Genomic DNA, 27,359 nt, shown 5'->3' with positions numbered 1-27,359 from the left:
TTCCTCCTCCCCATACATTGTAGTGTACACGAGGCATGAACCAGGTGGACAAAATCAATTTGTGACTATGATTGGCTATTCAGTTAGTACTGTGCACTCACTAGTTGGATTTTTTGTTTTAATTGCATGTGTTACACACTGTTCAATTTTTATCAGAAACCAAGTACTCTTGAATTTATTTTTAAAATTTGCAGCAATCCCCCTACTGCTTTTGTTTAAATTAAATAAATTAATAATTAATAAAAAATATGTTTTAATAACCATAATAATGTTTTAATATAAAACATGTCCGTTGTAATCAGAAATAATTAAGTAGCTAGTTAGCCAATTTATTCATTACATTGTTCGAATAGGATAAACATAAAGTCATCAGAATATTTTGTCATCACCAATCACATTCATTAAATTTAATTAAGCCTATCTGAATTCATATTTTGATTTGATGATCATAATGAAAAACTTTCATGTTTACACCTATCATAACATGAAAAATAGCATATCTATTAAAATCATTGTAATTTTAAACAAAAATTCAAAGTACCAACAAATGTTGAGCCAGAAAGTTATCTTAAGATTTATTTTAACATCACAACTTTTCCTCCAAACCAGTATCCAAATCAATTTACTATATTTACACTATTATAACATAACAGTTCAATTCTTGCTCAACCAAATGATTTTTAAATTTTTCTGACAGCTGTTTTAAAAGTTGTGTTTGACTAGAAAATTATTGATCAAATCATTTTATATGTCTTCATAAAAGAAGTTAAATACTATGTGGAAAAAATAGAGAAATGCTTGAAAATGAAAAAAAATGGATAATATACTTTCAAGGGAAAATACTTTTTCCTGAGAATGTATTATTCTAAGGATGAGTACTAAAATTCTTATAATATTAAGTGCATTTTTTACAGGTAAAACTCCTATGTATGACAGTTTGAACATTTTTGAATTACGTGTTACATTACACAAATGTTAGAAAATGACAAAAATATGAATTTTATAACATTTTTGAAATAAGAATAAAAACTAACATACAAAATCAACTTAAAATCAGTGATGAATAAAATTAAAAAGGTCAAAGAAATTTTAACTTTAGGTCAAATAATTTAGGAGCAAGTTTGCTTGTTAATCCACAAATATTTATTACACATGTATAGTAATACAAAAACTGTAAGAAGCTGAAATTATAATTAATAGAGTTTAGTGGATTAAACTATACATATTTCCACTGTATTACAACTACTGAATTCTTGTTAATAAAAATAAATATTTATTTCATGATATTTCCAAAACAAATTTTTATATAAAGTTCATGAACTTTTTATTCTAAAAGAAAAAGAATCAGAAATAAATTAATTTTAAAAAATGAAAATAATTTTATCTCCATAAATTAACATTAGATGTCAGTTAGTTAAATACATCTTATACTGTTCAAAAAAAGATACATTAAAAATTATTAAAAGGCATTTGACAAACAATACTGCCTTTCATAAAAAAAAGAAAGAAATGTCAGATCTTGCTAGATGGTGTTTATTATTTATTTCTCACAATTAATATATTTATATATTTTTCATCTGCAAAATTAAATAATTAGTAGTATTTATAATTATATTTAAAAAGAAAATTTCAAGTTTTTGTCAAAATTCATACTTTAGGGTTTGTAATCAAAACTCCCATTTTAAATTTTTTTTAAAGTTCTTACTTACACTCGTCATACTACTTGCATTTTCACCTATTTTGGACAGCATCGATACAAACAATATTTTTCCATGAGAAATCTAGCTTTTATACAATTAAAAATTCAATTCTGTAAAGAGTCTATGTTATAAGGGCCATAAATGTCCTAAAAAATCCTAATTTAGGTGAAAACAAATTTCTAAAGCAGGTTTTCCAATTGGTCCCTCAGGAAAAGCAGGGACAATAATAGGACAAAGTCTTCAAAAAGTAAAACCTTTGGAAAAGAGAATTTTGGTTTCATAAGGGACTTGTAAGAATATTCTTACACAATTGTCTACTTTTCAAAGCCATTAAAGTCTTAAAACAAATACTGAAACATAGGCAATGTAACCTGTCTTGTAGAGCAGTTTGCTGATGAGGTCTAAACTTCACCTTGGTCAGTTCTTTATGTTTATCTCTGTTCATGTTTGAAGAGTTGCAGTCTTTTGAAAAATATAGCTGAAACAGCAAAACTAGCATCTGTTAATGGCTGACGCCAATACAAAAGTTCACGACCATCACTGTCTAAACTGATGCTGGAACCATGTTTCCTATGCAGTATTTTAGTGGGTTTTATCCCTCACTACTGTTAAAATGTAAAACTTGTTAAAGAAACTATCTCAAGCAACACTGTCATGGGTACATATATTGCAGAACATAACACCAAGTGCATATAAGTAAGACTAGCAAGCATTTAGCTGTTAAAATTATCAAAGCCTAGCCTTATCAAGACATAATTGACAGAGATATGAACACTTTCCTACGTGAAAATCAAGCAACATGCAGCTGAAGCAATTTGGCAAAAGCTAGTGCAGCTAGAAAACTCAAAACATATTAAGCTAAAGGAATATTTAATCACATTTCAGTTACTCTTCATTAGAATGGAGGTTACATCACTTACAAGAAAGCAGAGAAAACAATTTGCTCATCTTGCAAAATAAAATATGTGCCTCTGATGCCAAAAGTCTATAATCCATGCAAACCAAACATTATGCTATCTTAAGTTAATAATGGGAGAAGTTAGATTGTACGTATTTTTGGAAGAAGTTTTGTTTTTCAGATTTAGCTAAGCCAAAAAATGTAATTTAAAAGTAGGAAAATATAATAAGTTTGCTGAGGAATAATGGAAAGTACAGATCCTCAAGAATTAGTGAAAAAAGTAGGAAAGTAAGAATCCTGGTAAAGTTTGGACACATTGTTAGAATATCTGGAAAAGGTCAAGGGGCAAAAATTGACCACTGCAACATTCCATTGAAATTCATACTGTTGTATTAGCTTAAAACTTATTGGTTATTGGCTGAGGAGGCCTTAAAAAGTTTGCTGTAGACTCCAGCTTCATAAAAGAATGAATTGTATTTTACAGAAATTAATAAAGCAATCAGACAAAATCAGTGACACAATGTTTCTGTTTGATACCATATGAATATCTGGTTGTTGTTTTTTAATGAATTTCTGAAAAACAAAACTGCATATCCAACATTAAGTAAGAGTTATGTAATTTTGAATTTGAAACAAAAACGTACTACAACAGTATATTTACACTTTTTAACACTTAAAGTGGTCAAAAAGTTAGCAGTTGGTGCTGCAATCTAGTTATCTTCCCTCTGTTCAACATTTCAAATTAAGCAATAGTGGCAGATGTCCTTTCCAGCTTTACCACAATAAAACAGTAAGAACAAGTTTGGTAACAATACAAAGAAACTCCAAGACCCTCAATAAGTGTCGGTACTTTCATTATTATAATCTTTCTGAAAGGAAGATTCAAGTTTCCATTCTACTTTCTTCAGAAAAAAAATCACATAGCCTCCTACAATGGTGGATCAACCTTAAAGTTTCTATAATTAAATTACTTTTCGGGTTAACCTTTCCTGGAAGGACCATGGGTCAAAGACCACGTCATCACATTTGTTGACTTGCATTCAACATTTTATTGTACTGCTATTTTATGAATTTATGTCAATAAATTTGGGATCAAATTATAGATTATAATTCAAACTTTAATATTATATGCAAGATTTTCATTTAAAAGTAAATATCAAAAGAACACACCTTAATACAGATGTTAGTCAGTCACATGGTATGTTGAATGCAGCACTGTTTAAAATTAGAAGTCTGTGATGTCAAAATATTAAGTCTATATACACTAGAATACAAGATAAGAATCTCCTATCTTTTTATTTTGCCAGATGGCTTATGTACTGAATCAGAAACAGTGGTCCCTTTCACCTTTTTCCATTTTGAAAATACTCTTATATACTCTTACTTCAATATATACAACATGTGAATAACCAATAGACAGCTTAGAATGTTCCCCTCGCAGTTTGCTGAGCTGTTTAAATCTGTGAAAACACACCATATTCTTTTGATCCAATATTTAAAGAAATCTGATTGTGTCTTTAGTCTGCTCAAAGTTTAATATTTTTTTAAATCTAAATAACATCTTACATACTAGGCTAAATAAATTATAGTGGAATTCTATGGCATCAATATAGTTATTTATGAATTTTTGATTATTCAACTGTATATATCAAATCTAAAAAAAAGTTGTTTGATATCCTCCAAATGCAAATTTTTAAAGGACAGAGCAACTTATGTCAAGCAGCAATCATGTCCAAAGGTCGTAGTAAGAAGAAAATTGTTTACTTTACTTCTTGATTTATTATTCTGTATTTTAAGAAAAATACATTTAATTATTTATTTCTAAACAATAGTAATCTATATACACATATAATGTATAATAATTGAAATGTGACTGTATATTACCAAATACTAGCCCATCAAAATACATCCAACAGAGGGAAGACTAACGGCCAGTTTTATGTTAATGCATACATAACACCACATGAATGCAATGGAAGGGCAATATAATAAAAACATTAATAAATATGGAGCATTACAAGACTTAGACCAAACATTCATATTTTGATGTTATAATAAGTAGTAATTCTAGCACGAAAAAAGAATAAGTACAAATTACTTGTAATCTTCACCAAAAATTCACCAAATTTAATGAAGATACACATCATGTATCAGAAGATATAGTTCAAATACTTAAGGTGTGCAAGTATGTAAACAAACTCATTTATATTATACCAAGCCTGTCGCAAAAGAGTTAATACTATCTTTTCAGTTATTCCACTAAGAATACACATTTAACAAAATGTTTTCTGTATCTTAACAATATTTTACGCTTTAGATACATCACAAATTATCATGGGCATTTCTTTCATTTTTAGCATATTAATGTTTACGTGCATTCAACAAAGTAAAATAACACAGCACAAATTACTGTAAAAATCCATTATTATTTAAAAATTAAAACATGTAACACATACACTTACATATGTTCATTAGCATGTAGTTATCAAATGGCATACAAGTATAAACAAGCTGCCCTAAAATTGAATTGGATATTCTACTGATGCAGTTTCTACGCATTTGAAGTCACATTCAAAATCATATCAGTTTTACCAAATAGAACTAGTCGAGCCATGTCACCAAATGTCTTATCGTATGCCTTTATGTTGTTTTCATCAAACTTTTCTCTTGGATCACTGGGAACTAAGTAAGATTTATGCCTAATAAGAAGATGAATCGCGTGAAAATTTTGCCAGTCAGAACGACGAACGCCATATAAGAAATGAGAAAGATCATGCACACCAAAATCATAAGGCACCCTATGCACTAGATCTGGTTGTCTCATTAGTATCATCTGTGTTGGAAGCTCACCAGCATTGTAGTACCATCTTTCAGGCTTGTAGTATTTGTAGGAATGATACCACACTTTTAAAAACCGAGCATTTTTGTGAGCTATAATCACTTGTGTTCCCAAATTCTGTTCTGGTGGCCATCCAATAGCCATTTCAAATTTTCGAAATGGATCCAGAGATTTCACAATGTAAACATCGCTGTCCAAAAATATGCCTCCCTCAGACATCAGTATTCGTAGTCGAGCAATATCCGAGGCATGGTAAACAGAACTCAACCTTTGACCAAAAATGTAAATAGGCTTCTGGATAAATTTGATTTCCAAACCTGGTAAGTCTTTTACCATTTCCCAATATTTACCCTTTAGAGTTTGGCAGTCACAGTGTATTAAAATTTTTTCTGGATGTTGATGAAGGAAAGCAGCTTTTATACTGATCACATCAACAAATTCTAACTCATGGTTTTCTAATTTCACAAAGTGAACCACATTAGGTACTATGAAGTTACTAAAACCCGTCACATTGTCAGCACCACTGAAATCCACTATCTCACCAGCTAGAAAATTTCTAAAGGAAGCTGAGTGTATAACACCTGATAACCATATTACCACAAGCAGTAAGCAAAATAAAATTAGCAATACAGTGCAATTTCGAAATGTGCAGAATCGTCTGTAAGTAGGCATTGGAAGACTATTAGCAAAATAGATAATATACAATAATATGAAATAACTTATTGAAGAGAACTCAAGACATAGATATACAGTGATGATTACAGTAAAAGTATATAAAAGTTTCTGAAATCACACACAATAGCCACTGAAAATACACTTATAACCAATTCTGGTACAATAACTAAATCAGGGTTCCTTTGAAGAGGCTATAAACATATCTTCATCACTGATAACTTCCTGTAACAAAAATGTTAAATACATAAATTATAAAGAATATCATTTTTCTTTCTTAAATAATAAAAACATTGTCATAATGCAGTAATATTAAACTCAATACAATGCAAAGAGTTGAAAATGATTTATATCTTAGAATAAACGTATATCAACTTGAAATACAGGAGAATGCGAAAGTTGGTTTATTTATGTTCTGCTGTTAAAGTAGTTTCAGATGTTAATTTCTGATATCACAACACTATTTCATAAAAAGATAATTTCCACACTCTTATAAAATTAATAGAATCTTCTTCTCAGTATTAAAAACATGACAGTAAAAAACAAAATTTTATTCTTGTTATTGTTTGTTGTTTTTTTATATTGATTTGTATAGCCTACTAACTTCTATATAATATAACAAAACTGTTAGAATAAGAAATCTTCAAGGAGATTTTTATTGCCAAAACAATGCAAATCAAAACACAAAATGACAAGGAGTGAAATGTAAAAATATTATTAACATACAACCTATTATAGTATTACACATCTGACACTGAAAGTTCCAAACAAAATCAACAGTAGAGTTTCAGCAGACTCATGCATGAGTGAAATATGACAATTCAAATACAAGGATAAAAAAATGTTAAGAACAAATCAAACACTTCATCTGATCAACGTACTTCAAAAACTAAAAGTTAATAATTAAAAAAAGAAACATTCTGAATATTAATAAATGACAAGTCTTACCAGAGTGTTTAACAACAGTAGTTATGATCCTCTCCAACTTTATGTGAAGCATTATGACTGTTTAAATGTCTAGCATTGCACACATTAGGCTTAGAAACATTTATGGTAATAATGCAAGGAAAAGGATAGGGAGGTACGTTGTTTATTTTTATTACTCATTATTACACTGCACTGTGTACCACTATCAAAATAGAGTTTTTTTCATTCTACCAAATCGGTATTTAAATAACTTTAGTTCCATATATGTTTTTTTAGCAAATGTTTTTTTTCTCATTCTTAGTTTCTTCACATGAAGCTTTAAGCTATGGGTTGCAGTCCAGGCTTCCAATACACAACTGCTGAAATTGACTTTCAATTAGAATACAAAAATGATAATAACTGTAATTGATTCACATGCACCAGGATGTTCAGCACTTCTTTACAGAATTATCATTTATTAACAAATACCATATAAATATGTCAATGAATATTTAATACAAACTACTGAAATTCAAATTAATAAACTAATTTTCAAATTCATTGAACTAAATTAATGATATAAATCTTGTAGAGTTTTAATTATTTAGGTTTTGTGTAACTTTTTAAGTTATAGGAAATGAAAACTTTCTGAATTACATATATAGCTATGTACTTTTAATATGTTAATCACCTTCCAAATTGCAAGATAAATCCGATTTTTCAAAAACAATTTCCATAGTCATGAAGCCACAAAATTTTGAAACTAGTAAGCAAACACACCATACATTTTCTACCTTTTTAACTTAAACTGAAATTTTCACAAAATGTTTTGTTTAATGGAAACCCATGTAGTTTTCACATAAACATAAGACCCAGAAAATCATTAACTTTGTTTCTCTATTTTTTTCTATAGATAATACCTGATCTGTCTGTAAAGATATTGCTGCTATGTTGACAATTGTGTGAGATCACTGACAGCAGTGTCCATCCTTGGTGGAGTAGACAATATTTTGAGGATACCTCCCTTAAACTAAATGGAAAAATCATGTGGCTTTTGATTGGTTGTTCTGTGACTATGCGACCTAGAGGGAACACCAGTCATAAGTTGTGCTTTTGTAATTCGCATATCTGTCATTTTAAATATGGTATCTAAGTGATTTGATCAACAGTTTTTCTTCCCTCAAGATATCTATTCATTGTTCAAATCATCCAAATGTCCAAACAAGTATGCATACTTGCTTTTGTGTTTTAATATAAATAAAAATTCTTCATTTTCCATTAAACATTATATCTAGTCTATATATTAATTAAAAATTCAGTTTAGTCAATTTTAAAATTTATCCTCTGGTTATAAAATAAACCTACCACACATTCTGCAAATATCTGTTAGCTTGAGCATACTATACCAATTAATACTATCCCAAAATGCAATAACCTCCAATTTTCAAAACAATCTACAAAAGAAGTCACAGTTCAATTCTTTGTCAAAGTAAAGAAATAATTATAATGAAACAAAATGAATACTGACAAGAATTTTGAAATGAACAACAAAATACTTCCTCAAAAAATTACCATAACACAGGAAAACTAGGGTTGGTTGGCATTCATCGGCACAAAGCAACTAGGCTATCTGTGCCAAACAGCTATTGAAAAACATAAAAGTAAAATTGTTACAAATGTAATAATAAATTGAGGTAAAACAAAACAATGACAAAAATTCAGATAAAAGTTTTAAATAGAATTTACAAGGTCAATGGGTTGTAAAAAATATTAAAAACACAAGTAGATTGGACAGTGTTACCATCACCAATGACATTGTCGAATGACAGGGATAAATCCGTAGGAAAGGCGTCTCAAACAGTACTACTCTGCATGATCATAATGATGGCATGTCAGTAAATGTGGGTTATTGTCACATGAGTCCAAGATAAAAAAAAACAATGGGTTACAAAATGTGATCAATGCATAGCCTAGCCAGGACAAATTCCTCCTTTCAATTCTTATGGAAACATGATGACCAAAGAACAACAGAAATTTTGATTTGGAAAAGCTTGTTACGATGTTACTCACTTCAAGGTGACTGCCAACTGGTGCAAGACCAAGCCTTCCATACAGAACCACAGTCCGTATATGGAATAGACATGGCTGTGATAATACCAGAGCAGATGGACTTAACTGCAGTATCAGCAAACTTGTTCCTGCAAATTTCAGCATGGCCAGATATAAAAAAAAATTTGGATAGAAACAGAAAATAAAGAAAAATGGGCCATTTTTTTTAATATTGATGGTAACAGAGCGAGAACTAACACTAAATGATTCCAAGGCCAGTAGAAAACTCAAAATTGGTGTAAGTGGTGCAAATGGTGTACTGCATAGTTTCTATGTGACACAGGTTAAGAGAAATGACATAGAACTCGGAAGTAAACAGAGAAGTTGCAGAAGGGATCCTGTAACCAACCACTGAGCCACAATACACAATGGCAGATCCAACAGAGCCACCTAATTTTGAACCATATGTATAAACAGGAATGGAAGAATGGTTTGAAAGATGTTCAGCAAATGGATGATAATGATTCTTATTAGGAGTATCTGTCTTTCTCAGATTACTCAAAGAAAGGTCACAGGTATGGATGGTAATAAGTCATGGCAGGATGGGCTGAGCAATGGAGACAGCAACATCATCCATGGATAGACCCAGTTCAGCCAACTGTGCCTAGATAAAAGAGCCAAAAGGAAGAATAGCAAACCATCTATTCCAAAACAGCAGAGCCCAGGATGAGATGCTATGATAAGGACTCAAGTTTTGAAGCATACTGCAAAAATAATTGTAAACTGTGAAGATTAAGAAGAGGTTTGTGGAATTCGATGTACAATCTCTGGACTGGAGAAGTGTGTGAAGCCCTAGATGATGAATGAAGTCCAGCATCGTCAAGGCCAAGGTCCTGACAGAACCATTGACCAAAGACCCATAGTACAACATCTCATAGTAAACATCATTAGATCTGAACAATGAAGAGCAAGTATGAAATGATCAACCCAAAAAACAAAGAAGCAATCACTCAAGAACTGATGGCTAAGAAGGCTGGGGAAAAAACAGAAGTGCTAGATACAAGAGAAAAAATCTTGCTGAAAGTATCAGTGATTCTCTATGCATCAGCAACTTCCTGCCCATTGGAGAGCAAGAAGAAAATGGGATCAAAGGCATACCTTCCACTAAATTTAAAAATCTTTTACCATATGATTTTGGAACTGGTAGTAGAAAAGATGCTAGTTATAAACTTAATCCAAGATTCCTTTTGGCTTTGACATCTAACCTTCCAAGCATGGGCAAAGGCTCATTGGAAAGCAATGCAGTTCAAAAAGACTGGGATGCCTTTTGCAGGCATCCCAGGTCCATTTTTTGGAAAGCAGGAATCTTCTACATGTGAGGATACCATGTCAAGGTCTTAAGAATAGATTGAGCAGCTGCTCTGATGATACAGTCAGTCGTTGATATCACCCAGTCATCTATCAATGGCAAACAGATAATAGCAGGATCAAGTTCTGAGAAATTGTTCTGAGAGTATTGTCAGATTTCATAAATATTTCCTTTAAGGCCTTAATATCATCCAGAGAGGAATGAAAACCTCAACATTTCCATTCTTTATAAGAAGGGAGTCTGTCGACCTATAAGGATCCTGCCTTTGGCCAACTGGGCAGGTCTCTGTCAGTATACACAGACTACAGAGACTGTGGGCATGAATAAATAATCATTCTACATTTCAGAGCCAAACAAGGTAGACCAGAGCAGAAACCAGAGCCAAAAGAAATGGACCCAGACAGTCACTGGAAAAAATAGTGGAGATAGAAACAGGAGCAAACACTGACTTCTAAAGTTACTTATCCATGGAGGGCTAAAACTCTTCACATAGTTGAAAAATGACTGTTGAAGACACAGATAGGCCTGACTGCACTCCCACTACATCAGTCAAATGTAGTACAGCAGCATATGTCTGAGATGGAGTAGGAAACAAAACTTTTGGGTCTCTAACGAATAAATATTATTAATGGTTTATAAATCGTTCTGCTCCTCCACCAACCTAGTGAAAGAACTAAAGAAAGAGAAGTGTAACCCAATACAATTAACACAGTGAAGGTCTGGTTCACACTTGTTAGTGTCATGGTCTTTGCCACTGCAACAGGCATGTCACAGAATCATGACAAGATACCACTGAATGACTGACCTGCTGGCACTGGAAACATCCAAAAGTGTTGTGAATTTCTTACTGTACCTTCCAGCTCAATAGCCTGTCTTGACAGTGACAGGTGAACATGGCAATGTAAATGTCCAAATAAGAACACTGGTGGGCAGCATAAAAAAACTCTTCTTATGAGCAAGCCTCTCTAATTCCTTCTGAATAAAAAAAATAAGAGAGACATTTGCCCTAAAGACAAATCTCAGACAAGAGAGATACACATTTAGAATAGGTTGAAGACTGCTCTTCAGAGTCATGTAGATGTGATCACTTACCAATAGCTGTTGTTGTTTTTTTAACTTGTAGTATCCATAATATAGAGAGAAAGTTTCAGTGCCCATTGATCTCTACCACCAAGGAGTCCTACGAGGGGATGCACTATAATGCCAAACAGTAACACTCCAGGAACACCAGGGTTTCGTGCTCACTTTGTTCAAACACCAGCATCAGACATTATGGTCTCAACACAAATTGAAAACACCCAACACTGGTACTCAGTTGACCCTAGCCCAATAAGACTAGTTGACTGACCCTGGGGGAACATCTACAGGAATTCAAGGCCAAAGTGGTATTTTGCAGTCAGATCCCTCAATCACCAGGATCCTTTCCTCCCTTTCATGGGTGAACATGCCAGCAAACATGTGGGTGGATGTTCAGATCCCAGAAAATGAAAATAAAAAACCTTCCCCTGGAGGTCCCCTCACCACATACAGGATCCACTTTGATGAGAAAGCTTGAGTAGAAGGTGTTTCAACAACTGTTAATTAAGTTATTTCTCTGATTAGCTACCAACAGCATTAAATGAGAAACACTCTTCCAAACATAAATACTACTACACTTATTAGTAGTGTGTAGATTATGCATATTTCAAACACATTAAACAATTTAACAGTCTTGTTACTGATACTTAATATTAAATGTTTAAGCCAAAAAAGTGAGTAATTGGAAAATAGGCTTCAGGACCAGGATTTGAGCCCAAGGACTTGTGGTCAATAAGGCCAGTACTCTTTACAAAGCCATCTAAGAATAGAAACCATCTCTATTTCATTTTTGCCAAAGGTCCCAGGTACAATTCCCACTCCTGATGTCTCTTTCCAGTTACTGCTTTTTTCACTTATATTAAAAGTTTATTATTAAATATAATAATAGTATTACTTTTTCATTGTACTAGACAAATGGATTATTTGAGAAATTATTCAAAAAATGATATCTATATAGTTCATGTCAATAAATAGTTCCAATAAAAATTAGATTTCAAGGTCAGGCTCATTAAAAATAACTTGTTCAAGGAAATAACAGGAGTGTAAAATGATACTGACTGATAAATATATAAACATCTGGTTACATTTTCTGAAATGTAAAAAAAAAGGCAAACATTTTATGGTGAAGGCCCTTTTCCACATTCAGTACAGTTATGACAAAAACAGTTTCTTACTCGGCCTCATAACAGCTATATTGCAATTGTAGCCTAATTACACAATATTGATCAAGGAGTGATTTTATAATAATATCTTATACCATCACTGCAGAACTCAGTTTGCCAAAGCATACAATACCAGTTTCATACTATCCCAAATTCCAAAGTTTATTGATTAATAAGTATTTATTAAAAATCAGTTAATACATTTACATTTCTAATTTATTTAGTAAATGCCTGTCATGACTAAAGGGAGAAAAAAAAATACAGTTTCAAGACTTATTGCCCAGTAACCAGAAGCTTGTGGGTTTGAGACATACAAATCTTTGTCACCACAACAGAAAGTCACAAAAGAAATATGGTGTTAAGAGATAATACATAGCAGACATTAACAGTTTATTTAAGACTAAGGAATAAAATTATGCAAATTATAAATTACAATGTGACAATGTTAAAACAATTTTACATCTTATTCAATATGAATAAACACTGTTATGCAATTACAAATTACAAACATAACACATTGTAAAAAACTGTAAAATGTACACTACTTACTACTAAAGTAGTCAAAGAGCTGTCTGTGGATGTTACCAGCAAACAGCCTTCATTCAAGTAAGCAGTTCAAAACAAGGGACAATGACATATAACATTACAGCAACTTTTCAAATATAATATGCATTTTTCTCACTGATAATTTATATAGAAGTTTGAGTGTGTGTGTATGTATTTTATTTATTTTTACAATGATGAATAATTAACAAAAATGTTGCATTTCAATGTTATGTCTCATTAATTCTCTCTATCTCTGAAATACAAACAATAACTATCACCTGTTTTCCTGAAGATGTTTTCTTGAAACATGATTTTTGAAATAAAATGATTAAAAAGCTGAACCTTGTTTGGTAGATTTATTTACATGTTTGCTTCCAAATTTTTAGAAGTACAAAACCAGTTATCATTGCATATTTGATATTCAAAATTACACATCACTTTCAGTGAAACATTAAAACAGCCTGGTATGGCCAGGTGGGTAAAGACATTTGACTTGTTATCTCAGGGTCGTGGGTTTGATTCCCTGTCGCACCAAACATACTCGCCCTTTTGCCCCAGTAGCTCAGTGGTATGTCTGTGGACTTACAATGTTAAAAACTGGGTTTTGATACCTGTGGCAGGCAGAGCATAGATAGCCCATTGTGTAGTTTTGTGCATAATTCAAAACAACAACAACATTCAAACTTTGGGTTAAATATTACTATCCTTAAGTTGTTGGCACAACTTCTCTACACAGCAAGTTAAGGCAAACTCATTCTAAGCAAGTTTATGAATACTTTGAAGATTTTGAAAATATTTATTTTTATGTTGTTGCAATGACAGCAAGTATTACTGCAAACATTAAAGTAGAAGTTATTTGGATGGTCTAATAAGTTTGTCCTTAACAGGTTACTATAGCCATAGTAATGCAAAAGTCTAGGTGCATATTTTTTATGGTGATACGGTAAATTTGATACTTTGTTCATGAAAATTAAAGTGCATTTTATTATTAGAGGTATATTACATTTGGAAAATTATGACTTTAGCTTTGCCATACCATTATATCATAAAAATATACGACTAGCAGCTGAAATGGTCGGCAGCTTTCTTATCAACAAGAATCAAACCATAGGACCTTGGTTCAAGAGGTAACCTCTCTAAATCTTCAAACCATGCTGGTCCAAAGCTAAAAAAGGTTAAATTGAAAAATCAACTTATAATTCTATAAATCAGCTCTCAATACCCATTACAGGCAGGGTACAGATAGCACATTGTGTAGCTTTGCACTTAACAATAAATATAATGGCAATATTTTGCTTACTTGTATTATTCAAACAGTCAAGAAATCTAATTTTGGTTAGTTGATTATTTTCTTCAGTTGTGCCATTAATCAGTTAAGCTAAGCCTACCTGAATTAAAAATTATAACAAATATTAACAATGGTAATATTTCAACTGCTGGACAGTTGGAATAATAATAATAAAAAATAGTAACAATCACAAGCACTAGTCAATTATTGTTGCACCACACAATGTAATTCACATTTTGTTTAAATGATAATTTTATGAATCATATATAACTAATTTAATCAATGTTTAATCACCCAATTTAGTGCTAATATAATAAGACAAATGGAAAAAAACAACAACAAGAAACCAAATAGTCCATCCATGCCATCCCATCCAATAAATAAACTTTGACAAAAAAAACCACCTCAAAACCAGCACCAATCATTCAAATACTTAGAAAGCCTTTCTCTACAACCCTTAAAGAATACAAATCTTACGACATAGCCCTGAGGTAGCCCACCTGCAACTTTAATTCAGTTTAACAGTTCTTCATTCATAACAATCCTCTGTTTTCGTGATGACAAGAAACCCACGTGAAATAAAAACTTATCTCAAGACGGCTGATGTGGGTATTAAAACTTTTATTAAGGTCAACATGTTACCCTCTACTCTATTTTAATAAAAGTTTTAATACTCACACCAGTTGTTTTGAGTTACATTTTTAACCCTCTGCTTTCTTCCATCCAGCCATTCTTTTATCCAATTAATTATCCCCCACACTTATAGAGAATGTTTTACAAGCTTTTTATGAAATGCTTTCTGAAATTCCAGATATACCAAATATACACCATTACCATCACCAATGTAAGCAATAACCTTTTCAAAGAATCTCAAAAGATATGTCAGGCAAGATTTTCTCTTTGTGAAACTATGTTGACAATATTTTAAAATTTGATAAATGAGTTTGCAAAGAATTTTTTATCACACCTTCCAAAACTTTTTACACAACTGCTAATAAAAAACCAAAACAGATTCAATTTCCATGCTATTATTTTTGATACCTTCAATGACATGTAACTCACATTTTACATATAAAGACACTTCTTCCCCTCTCTTAAGTACTTTATTCCTACTAACTAGCTTACAACCCTGTATTTCAAAGAAATTTGTCATCAAAATCATCTACATTTAAACATATTTCAATTATTTCCATTATACCAAAATCCTCCATTCCTATTAATGTTGTAAAGCCATCTATTTTATTACAATAGTACCAATTAAGCCTATCTTATTAACTACTTCTACAGGGTGCCCCATAAGTCCCTATCCATCCATATGTTATTATGTTATATTCAATTATTATTCAGAGAAATATGGCAGATGTAAGTCCATTTACACTTGAAGAATGTATTGTGACAAGTACGTGGGTACATGAGTGCAAGAATACTGGTGACACCACACAGATACACTGGATACATAAGATATATGGATGGGTAGGGACTTACAGGCCACCCTGTATACTCGTATCCTATACTGAATTTTTCTCTACATCTTATTTTCTTGTATTTCATTTTTCCTGACCTTCATTACTATCTAGTCCTAGTTTAAAATTTCCCTTACAACTGAGCTAATAGCCTTAGCAAACAAGTCAGACCCTACCCTATTTAAATGTAAACCATCCATTCAAAGCCTAAACCTATCTTTCAAACCTAGTAACTTGCTGGTAACTTTGTTCCCACAGTTAATTTTAAGTGGTATCCTTAACAAAATTAAATTGTATTTTTCTTTAAATGCCTTTTTCAACCCCTTATAATTACTAAATAGCTCCACTGGCCTACCTTTCCCTACATAATGAGGCACTATATACACAACAAAAACTGCATCATTACTAACTTCCTTTATTTTATCTCTTTCTCTGTCAGTTATATCTTCTACCCCCTACCCATGAATAATCTAATTATTTTCTCCTTCTTTATCCCACAGACTATTTTATCTACATGCCTTGTCAAAGAATCACCTACAAGTATTTATGTAAAATTACTGATAAAGGACCAAAAATAATCTCTTTGGGTTTCACAAAAGAGTTAATAAATATTTGAGATCCACTTACATATTTTTCATTGAAGATATAAAAACATTTCACCTGAGAAAACAGTCTTAAAAATATTTTATCTTAAGAACAGAGAAAATACATTACCACCATTTGCTTTCTACCACCAAGTAAAGTTAACATAAAGACTATTTTCTGAAAATTTTGTTTTTGCATGCATCAGTGACAGATTTAAGAAATGTAGTTCTAACTGGGGCAGATAAACACACTAAAGATGATGAAACACATTTACTTACAAGATTCATCGAAACATTAAGGATATTAGAGAGCATGACACTTAATAAACATTTTAAAAAATCAGCACTAGCAGTAGGTCTAAAATATTATAAACCAGAAAACAAATAATACAATCAAAACATTAAAATTAATAAACAGTGGGGTAAAACACCCTTATAAATTAAGTATGTAAAAAAACCATCACAATATCAGATATATTTCACAAAGTTTGTGTTAATTCTACTCTTTAACTGCTCACTCCTGAATAGCCCTTATGCTTTGTGTTCTTAAAGTTAATACCAATAAAGCTTTATCTTGTTTGTACTTGTATATCACTACACCTTGTTTTCACATTTCTAATAATGAACTAAGTATAATCCAATATATTTGAAGAAATAATGCAACTAAAACATAAGTTGTTGGAATGTGTTCCTTATCAAGTGGACACAAATTCTACAAACACCTCATAAACATTTAATCAAGTTTGATAACAGAGCATTTCTAATTCTATAGCAAATTATTTTACTAAGTTCATAACTGTTCACCTTATATGGAGATGTGAACTGTAAAATCAAATACATTTTAATCAATCTTAGTTGTCCAACAAGCTCAATTAGAATATTCTTTACCATAGACAATATACTCTTGGTCATCACCTTGAAGTTCTAACAAGTTGTAAGAGCATTAAGATCTAACACCAATCCAATTTTCTAATTCTACCAACTTCCCAACTTTCACACCATTTCAACATACTCCAAAATTTCTAAACCTTTCTGAAACAGTGCAAGTCAGCCAAGATACACATTAAAAGTGAACGTAAGCAACCCTGATTCCCTCTCTTAAAACTGCAGAAGCCGCTTCAACTTAATAAAGCAAGATAACTCCTTTATTCGCGTTAAACTATATTGAAGATCAGCAACTGGTAAATTTATTATTACTTTTAACAAATCTCTAATTACAAATTTGGGATTCCGGCAACTTGTTACACGATTCTAACCAATACAATGGCCTTCCACTACAGGTTCCGAACGACCCACGCACCTAGCTCTAATTACATTTACCTGGATCACAGTGGTGTTGTTATAATTATGACGAATAATTATATATACTAATAATTATTAAAAAAGTGTTGCAAGAACAGTCCTATTAATTACAAGAACTTTATTCATCAGCTACTTACAGGTACATTATTGCGTGAGTACAAAAATCCGCCGCGTCAAAAAATAACTTGTGCAGTAACGGTGTGATACCAAAAATTAAAACTTGAGTAAGTTACAACTTACAGTTTATAAAGTTATGTGTTTTACGTGTGTGCTTCTTAATCTCAGCCATTGAAGTCAGTTGCTTTCAATCAAATTTGTTAATGTAATTTTTCTAAATATTAAATTTATGAAGCATTATTTTTTAACAGTTCTCTGTATCCCTGCTAGGATGGAAAAAAATGTTCAAAAAAACTCAATTTCCGACAAAAGAGCCACCTTTCGCAACAGAGTTTACGAGAAATTGAATAATTTCAAAATTTGCCGAAACCAGAGGTGTTTTGACATCGAAAATATAGAGTTCAGTAATGCGGTAAAATCTAGATTTTGTACGATTTTACTTTAAAAAACGGTGTACGGTTTTGTAGCATCAGTTATCAAATGGATTATTTTGAAGATGTTTGCGAATAAAATTATGAACAAATTATTTTTTTTCTAGATTGGAATGTAGAATTGAAAGTATAAAAGTGTTAAGATATCAAACAAAAATAGTACAACCTGTTCAGAAACTGAGGCATTAATAGATGAAATATTCATATCTACTTTATTTAGTACTTTGGTATGATGTGCTTGCACGAAAAACTTTAGTCAAAAACCATCAAGTAAATACATAGCTAAACTGTTAGCAGTTTAATCATTTTCAGTTTGTAGAAGTTACTTTTAATAGAGAAAGATTAATGTTGAATATGGTCTGAAATGAGCTAAATGTTTATTAAAGAGCAATTATTTATTCTATAATTGGCACAGATTCACGTTAGGAGGAAGACGCCTCTTGGTAGTTATGAATCTGAAAATGAATCGATCACAAAGGTGCAAAATTGAGTTGTTGTTTTTATGTTTGTTTTGTGTTTTCAATTTCGCGCAAAATTGCACAAGGGCTATCTGCGCTAGCCGTCCCTAATTTAGTAGTGTAAGACTAGAGGGAAAGCAGCTAGTCATCACTACCCACTGCCAACTCTTGGGCTACTTTTTTACCAACGAACAGTGAGATTGACTTTAACATTATAACGCCACCATGGTTGAGAGGACGAGCATGTTTGTTGCGATGGGGATGCGAACCCGTGACCCTCAGATTACGATCGCACGCCTTAACACGCTTGGCCATGCTGGGCCAATACAGTATGAATTTATCGTTATTTGAAATTTGCAAATGCAGAGTATGATATGTTTGCTTATTTTTGAATTTCGCGCATAGCTACACGAGGGCTATCTTCGCTAGCCGTCCCTCATTTAACAGTATAAAACCAGAGAGAAGACAGCTAGCCATCACCACCCACCGCCCATTCTTGGGCTACTCTTTTAACAATGAATAGTGGGATTGACTGAAACATTATGACGTCCCCGCGGCTGAAAATGCAAGCATGTTTAGTGAGTCGGGAATTCGAACCAGAGGCTCTCAAATTACGAGTCGAGCGTCTTAACAATCTAGCAATGCCGGGCCCGCAGACTATGGAAAGATGCGGTTTTGTTTGTCTGTTTATTTGTTATTACCCAGAAGTTGTGCCTCACCATAGTAATTTATTTCCAAAATGGTCAGCGGTAAATTTTACGGATTAACAATGTTAAAATCCTGGGTTTGATTCTTTGCAAAGCGGAGCGCAAGTAGCCTATTGTGTAACTTTGGGCCAGAATAATAACATAACTTAAAAACATCTAACAACGATAATATTATAACTTAAAACATGAACAACAATAGCTTAAAACATGTAACAACAATAACACAATAACTTAAAAACATGTTATAACAATAACACAATAACTTAAAACATATAACTTTCAGTTGGTAAATGAAAAAACTTATTAGATTTCAATGTTCTGAGAGAAAAACACACATGCCTGAATAAAGAAATATCGAATTTGTTCGAGTTACGCAATGCAAAATATATTATCTGTTTTTAACAGTCGTCTTTCCTTTGATCAGTGGTAATTTTTCTTATTTGCAATGCTAAAAATCGGAATTCGATTTCCTGAGACGGAACTAGCGCTATTGGTTATTGTGTAGCTTTACGCTAAAATCAAACAAACAATTTAAACAACGAAACGAAATTTATAGAATATAAAAATAAGTACTGATATATGTGCGTATATATTATTACTATGTAGGATCTCAGACACAAATATTAAACACATAATGAGTCAACGACCAATTTGTTAAAAGTTTAAATATGATAATTTAACAAAAAAAGACATAACTGGAAGAATGTTTATTTGTTTTGAATTACATGCAAAGCAGCACGAAGGCTATCTGCGCTATCCATCCCTAATTTAGCAGTGAAAAGCTAGAAGGAAGGCAGCTAGTCATCACCACCCACCGCCAACTGTTGAGCTACTCTTATACCAAAAACAGACTTTCAACAGAAGTTGATGCTGATTACTTTATTCATACTGTTATTATGAGTTTTATCTTCATTTATCTCCGACTTATCTTCTTCTGACACCATCCTTACTTGTTTCTACATGAAGAGAGCAAATATGTTCCAGAAGGTGGAACTAAAGCTTTGGCGATTTAGGATTTGTGAATTAGCTGTAATCTTCAACCAAAAAAGAAACAACATGGAATCTACATTATCTACAATGTGCATATATTTTGTGTAATGTTGAAACTGACTTAGTTATTCGATCCTGGGTAATGATTTATGATATACAACTATCAAACTTAAAAGTTTATAGAAAACTAGAGAAAACATTTTGTAGCCTTCTTTGATATGTAATGTCTTTTTAACATAAAATAATTTAAAAAGAGGACAAAACACGAATTATAAACAAATCACTAGAGAACGAAACACTTCAGTGATGTTTTAAGTACTTTGCAAATAATCTAAGTTTGTTTTCAGTACAAACTAAAATACGAGTAAAAATTATGCATCAAACTGAGGAGACGCATACAAATAGATTTAAGTAAACCGATTCTTTATATTCTGTATTAAATTTTCTTATGAATTACAGAGACATAAGTCAGAAGACATTAGATTATGCGTATTTGTTAGATTTTCTTCCTACGTGTCAATAGTTACTCGCGATTTTATTGGCTTGAAACTATTAATATTAAAACAAAAGGAGCGCTTAACAAGTTACAAACTTTGAATTAATTAAACAAAAATTGGAGATATTAGATGGATACTTCGAAAGTCCAATCGATGGCTTACTAATCTTCAAACGAAAACTCATTTATGACTCACATGAATTTTGAAATGAAGTAGCTATGAAGCTGAACCTGCCATCTTATATCCTACACACTTGAATTCATTCTTTGCTAGTGAGTTTCATTCAAATTAAAACGTAAAAAAAATTATTTGAAATGGTTCAATACACGAACTGTATATCGTACATCAAAACGGGTTTACCTCTTCATTAAAAGTTGGAATATTCAGTGTTGCTAGTTGAAAAAGTTGTTTAGTTTTTATATTTTGCATCATAATTGGTGAAGATATTGAAGTGTTAGAAGTTACTACATATTTTATTGTGTTTCATATAGAGAATGTCCAAAAGTCTAAAATAATAACCACCTTAAACTTTACAGAATGTTTTCCGCGTAGTGTCCTTGTAATTCAAAACAAGTTTAAATTAATTCGACTTACTCACGTATTTAAAATTAGGAAAAGTTGCAAATGAACTATGTTTCCAGACTTTTCAGACACCCTGTAGAAGGAAATATTAACATGTTGACTACACTTTGATGAAACTTTGTAGAATGGACGACAAGTGTCTGCTGTAGAGACACAAATGTAGAGGATGACGTTTCGAAGTCTTCCGCCTTTCGTCTTCAAGTCAGACTTTCGAAACGTCATCCTCTACACTTGTGTCTCCACAACAGGCAGTTGTCGTCCATTCTACAAAGTTTCATCATGAATATTCTGCCTAAACAATCTATCAAAGAATGATGACTGCACAATAATTCAAATAATCGCTATTTTGGCAGACTTTACACCACAATGTTTATTTTATTAAAAATAAAATTCGTTACTCGTGTTAATATAAGGAAATAACTTGTAAGAGTCTAGTATGTACAAAAGAAATTGTATATTCGTCATAAGTGATAGTTTAATAATACGGACTGGTTTCCTTGAACCAAAGATAAAGTAGTAATAATATAGTCACTTGTCTTTACCCCATAATATTGGTAAATTAATGTGAAATAATTTCTCTACACATAAACACTCATCTTGTAATTGCCAACATTCGGTCCTCTTACTGTAGTCTTCATCATATAACAATCTACTGAATAGTACAAATTCGTCTATCTATATAATATTTTTCAAAGGCACGTGTCTGAGTATCAGTCCCAACAATAAATTACATTTAGTATCAGAGTTATTAACAATAAATCAATTGGTGATAACGAATTATCAGAAGAACTGAAACAATAATCAAAGATTTATACTTTTAAATAAATTGGTGAAATATAAATATTTATACATGCTGTCGTTTAAAACTCATAAGGTCAAACGATTAATTCAATAGAATTACTTCAAAATTAGGAATGGCCAGCATAGTTACGCTATTGTGGCTACTGTTTTTAGCACCAGTAGTGAAATTTGACTGTCACTCTTACAATACCCCCCACCGTCTCAATGTGTGGAGCGCGATTGTTTTGATGGTATGTGAACACAAACCCACATCTCCATAGTTTGGCATAGTTGCCAAGCCTTTTTTTTAGGTATTACAAAATGAGCAAAGAATTTTATAAATGATACATCTGAACAAAACAATAAAAGTTCGATTCACGTTACGCCGCTGGACACTTTCCATGCTTCTTATTTATGGGTTTGTTTGTTTGTTTTTTAATTTTGCGCAAAGCTATACGAGGGATATCATGTTTGATGTGACGGGGATTCAAACCCGCGACCCTCAGACCACTCATCGAGCGCCTTAACCACCTGGCCATGTCAGGTCCTTGTTTATGGGATTGTAATAAACGCGTCAGTCAATAGCGTTATTGGGGAGTATCCATTGTTTAGACTGTTGCTGGTGGGTGGTTCTCCAATTCTACTCAGCGATCTAAATTACGATGGCTACATTCTAAACTTGGAGTCTCTGACACGGTCGTTTAGCCCATAAGCCACACAAGGTGTTGTTATCGTTAAAAGTACCAAATATCTTTAATACAAACGAGACAGGCAAAATAATACATTATCAATTTCAAGACCGGGTTTAATTATTGTCATAAAGAGAATCACCAACTCTTGGTTCTTGCTTATCTGTTGCTAAGTGTACTTTAACTTTCGTCTGTCATTTCCTATTTTATGCGGCCCAGCAAGGCCAAGCGTGTTAAGGCGTGCGACTCGTAATCTGAGGGTCGCGGGTTCGCATACCCATCGCGCCAAACATGCTTGCTCTTACAGCCGTGGGGGCGTTATAATGTGACGGTCAATCCCACTATTCGCTGGTAAAAGAGTAGCCCAAGAGTTGGCGGTGGGTGGTGATGACTAGCTGTCTTCCCTCTAGTCTTACACTGCTAAATTAGGGACGGATAGCACAGATAGCCCTCGACCAGCTTTGTGCGAAATTCAAAAACAAAATAAACAAACCTATTTTATGATATCTGGAAAGGAAAAATCACAACATTATCTTTTCTGTACCACTGCTTATAGTACCACTGCTTATAAGTGGTATCTTAGAAATTTTATTTTTCTAAATATACAGCAAATGTTTCTTTGTTTGCCTGTTTGTTTATTAATGTTAAGCACTAAACAACACCACGTGTTGTGCCCAGTTTTTTAGCGGTATGAACCTCTATATTTACCTCTGAGTCGATGAGGTATATATAGATGAAGAGTATTAATAAAGGAAAAAAAAGTTGATAAAATAATAATTCAACATTATCCTAAATTATTAAACATTTCAAATAGTTCTTTATAACAGTTATTTTAGTTCATAGTTCAAAATATTTAGTGACTTCATTACAAAGTTTTAAACGCTGGAGTCTATATTACCAAATCTTCAACGCAATATTTACACAAGTATTTGTTTTAACATTTATTATATTTCTAAGAATATACAGCTCTCACTCAAGGTTTTATTTTCAAACATTTACTTCTAATTTTCTTTTCATGTCTCTTTACTCACACTTAAGTGTTTTTCAGTGAAATTACTCCAGTGGCAGCAAAAATAATATTAGAGAAAAACGTCTTGTTTCAACTATAAAAGCCGCGTCTTTCTTCCTTATTAATAGAAACGTATCACATTATACAGTTCACATTCAAAATTATAATTATCCAATGCTGTGATTTTTACTTTGTGTTTCTTATTTTGGTACTAGTTTTTGTCGCCTTTTCAGGTGTGGGGAGCGTTATAGTGTTACGTTCAATCCCACTATTCGTTGGTAAAAGAGTAGTCTAAGAGTTGGCGGTTGGTGATGATAACTAGCTACTTTCCTTCTTATCTTACACTGCTAAATTAAAAATGGCTAGCGTAGATAGCTCTCGTGTAGCTTTGCGAGAAATTCAAAAACAAATCAAAACTAGTTTTTGTTTGATTTAGCTCAAAGATGTACAATAAGCTATCTGTATTCTGTCTGCTACGAGAAATCGAATGCCAAACTTTAGCATCGTAAGACCTTAACTTATAATTGGCTCACTGGGAAGATTTGGAAAAAATATAATTTTCTCTGGACAATATAGACAATCATACCGTTATTACAATGAGCAGTAAATTAGTTTCCTAACCACGACAAAGATGCACAATTGAACTATATCTTAATTAAATCTCAAGGACTTAATATTTTACAAGGCGAACCTTTTACGTTATTTATAAATGATTCAGAGAAAGATCACTTTCAGAAATGATATTACGACCACACATGATTAACATATTTTTTCTGTTTAAAAAATAATGACTCAAAGCTCAGGTAAAGGGGCAATTACAATATATTTGTGTGTTTTCTTGAATTTTGCGCAAAGCTACACAAGGACTATCTGCGCTAGCAGTCCCTACTTTTAGAGAGAAGACAACTAGTCATCACCACCCACCGACAACTCTATGGCTTTTCTTTTACCAATGAATAGTAGGATTGACCGTCACATAATAAGGACCCCACATCTGAAAGGGCGAGCATGTTTGATGTGACGAGGATTCGAACCCGTCATCCTCAGATTACGAGTCGAGGGCTTTAACCATGCCACTACAATATGTATGTTGTATTTTCCACATATAAATCTTGCAAATTAGTTTGTTGTCTTTCAAAATGTATGGTGCGTACTGCAAGGATTTACACATTTCTATGAGAAGTTTGGATAAAAACAACCTTTAAGCATTTATTAACCCTAATGAGCCACAAAGGTGAAACACTGATTTAAAGAAAAGGTTATTTTATAAATATCTGTAATATAAAAGAAATTTTTCTAAACTCTTATAGAAGATTAGATCTGATGAACTTCAACAGTTGAATATTATTTTTAAGACCCACGGTCCCGAAACACCGACCCAATTTTAGGGGAAAAAAAAGTCAAAGCCGGAAAACGGATTGAAAGCGCCAGGCTACGTAATCGTAATCCAATAATACAATCTAAAAATTATTCTGATTAAAAATATAAGTGAAATATGTCTTGTCAAGAAAATAAACACAGAAAGAAAGGGATCTGTTTCACCTGTGGCGTTTGTAGATGCTGCTTACCTTTGAATTCATGTTGGATTAAAAATCATGTTAATCAGAAGTGGAGAAGTGATGAAGAAAATAGAGAAAGAAGAGTAGTGAGAAGCCAAAATCAAAGTAGATTAGAAGATATTGATTCTGGAGAAGATGGGAACGCTGAAACCTCTAAAACCATAGCTGCTATATACAGCTGTATCTCTTCTCATACTATATATATTTTAAATCTGAAAAAACGGTTCTAAAGAGTGGAGTCAAGTAGTTTACTTCTACTAAGTAAAGTCTTCTTGGGCGTAATATTTCAATATTTGGCACAACGCCTAGGGAGGTCGGTTTTTCGTACAGGGGGTCTTAACTTACTTGCTATTATCTGATTAAATACCTAACACAGAAGCTTTGTAGTTAAGTTTTTATGTTATTTTCCATGTTACAGATATAAATGTGACGTATCTCTCACAATCTTAAACTTTAAGAATTTTAATTTTTGTACTAATTTAAAGTAAAAGTTTTCCAGTACCTTTGCAGTATAAGCTGAACGCTTAGATTTAACAATAATTCACAAAACAATTTAAAATACAGATTCTATCGCTCAATGGTTGAAATTGTCGAGATAATGCAATATTAAATTCCATTAATGTCTTTGTTAATTATACTACCACTGCCCAGCGTGGCCAGGTGGTTAAAAAGGCGCTCGACTCGTAATCCGAGTGTCGTGGGTTCAAATCCCTATCACACCAAACACACTTGCTCTTTTAGCTGTGTGGGTGTTATAAGGTGACGCACAATCCTACTATTTGTTGGTGAAACAGTAGCCCAAAAGTTGGCGATAGGTGGTGATGACTAGTCTTACACTGCTAAATTAGGGACGGATAGCGCAGATAGCCCTCGTGTAGCTTTGCTCAACATTCAAAAAACAATGTCACCACTAGTTTCTTCTTTTATAACCACTATTTATTAAAACAAATTAATGTATCAGATAGGATCAGGTGATTATGGGGCTAGATTCGCATTCTGATGGTCGCGAGTTCGAATCTCCTTTTTTTTCTGCCAAACATGCTCGCTATTTCACCCATAGGGGCGTTATAAATATGGCACTCATGCCACCATTCGTCGTTGGTAAAAGAGTAATTTAAGATTTGGCTGTTAGGTATTGATAACTAGCTTCCTTTCCTTTTGCCTTTCACTGCTAAATTAGGGACGAAAAGCGCAGACAGCCCTTGTGTAGCTTTAGGGGAAATTCAAAACAAACAAACAAAAACGAATTAAACTTTTTTACTTAACTTTATTATCTGCTACATAGCAGCTCAAAGAATGGTTCTATCTTTAATTTTTAAGATACAAACTTTTAGTTCACAGCTTAAAACCACTACTATAAAGCATTCCTTTCTGTTTCAATTATAGCTGTTTCATTACAATATTTAAAACGCTAAGTGAAATTATTCCAATTTTAGCAATAAAAAACTTGTAGTAGTGTTATGAACTAATGTGTGATATCAGCAGTTGAGAGAGTATGGAATTATTATACTTTAAATCGTTATAAGATTATTGGATTAGGTGATATAAACGCGGCCTTTCTTAGCTCAGCTTATATGAAGGTTACAAGACTTTCTCTGAAAAGAAACTTTACAATTCCAAATACGGAAAACAGGTGCTCAAGATCGGGAAGAAAGTCTGGTTTGTTTGTTTGTTTTGAATTTCG

General features: G+C 32.5%; 1 protein-coding gene across 14 annotated transcripts; it reads right to left on the bottom strand.

Annotated features, from left to right (window-relative positions):
* Nucleotides 1-553: 553 nt before the first annotated feature.
* LOC143251957 (uncharacterized) lies at nucleotides 554-18,264 on the bottom strand. Of its 14 annotated transcripts, none has more exons than XM_076503348.1 (4): nucleotides 17,994-18,093; nucleotides 14,256-14,384; nucleotides 7,936-8,097; nucleotides 554-6,334 (listed from the first exon to the last, which is right to left on the bottom strand). In XM_076503348.1, the coding sequence occupies exon 4, from the start codon at nucleotides 6,107-6,109 to the stop codon at nucleotides 5,150-5,152; it is 960 nt and encodes a 319-aa protein (XP_076359463.1). In that variant the 5' UTR covers nucleotides 6,110-6,334; nucleotides 7,936-8,097; nucleotides 14,256-14,384; nucleotides 17,994-18,093; the 3' UTR covers nucleotides 554-5,149. The 14 variants fall into 14 exon arrangements, with proteins under 14 accessions (XP_076359463.1, XP_076359462.1, XP_076359466.1 ...); XM_076503347.1 differs by lacking the exon at nucleotides 17,994-18,093 and adding an exon at nucleotides 17,443-17,868; XM_076503351.1 differs by lacking the exons at nucleotides 14,256-14,384; nucleotides 17,994-18,093 and adding exons at nucleotides 7,058-7,395; nucleotides 17,443-17,868.
* Nucleotides 18,265-27,359: the final 9,095 nt, after the last annotated feature.

The sequence above is a fragment of the Tachypleus tridentatus genome, chromosome 6 (genome assembly GCF_004210375.1).
Source record: "Tachypleus tridentatus isolate NWPU-2018 chromosome 6, ASM421037v1, whole genome shotgun sequence".
Lineage (NCBI taxonomy): Eukaryota > Metazoa > Arthropoda > Merostomata > Xiphosura > Limulidae > Tachypleus > Tachypleus tridentatus.
The sequence above is the reverse complement of the archived record's forward strand: the minus strand, read 5'-3'. Positions and strand labels throughout refer to the sequence as shown.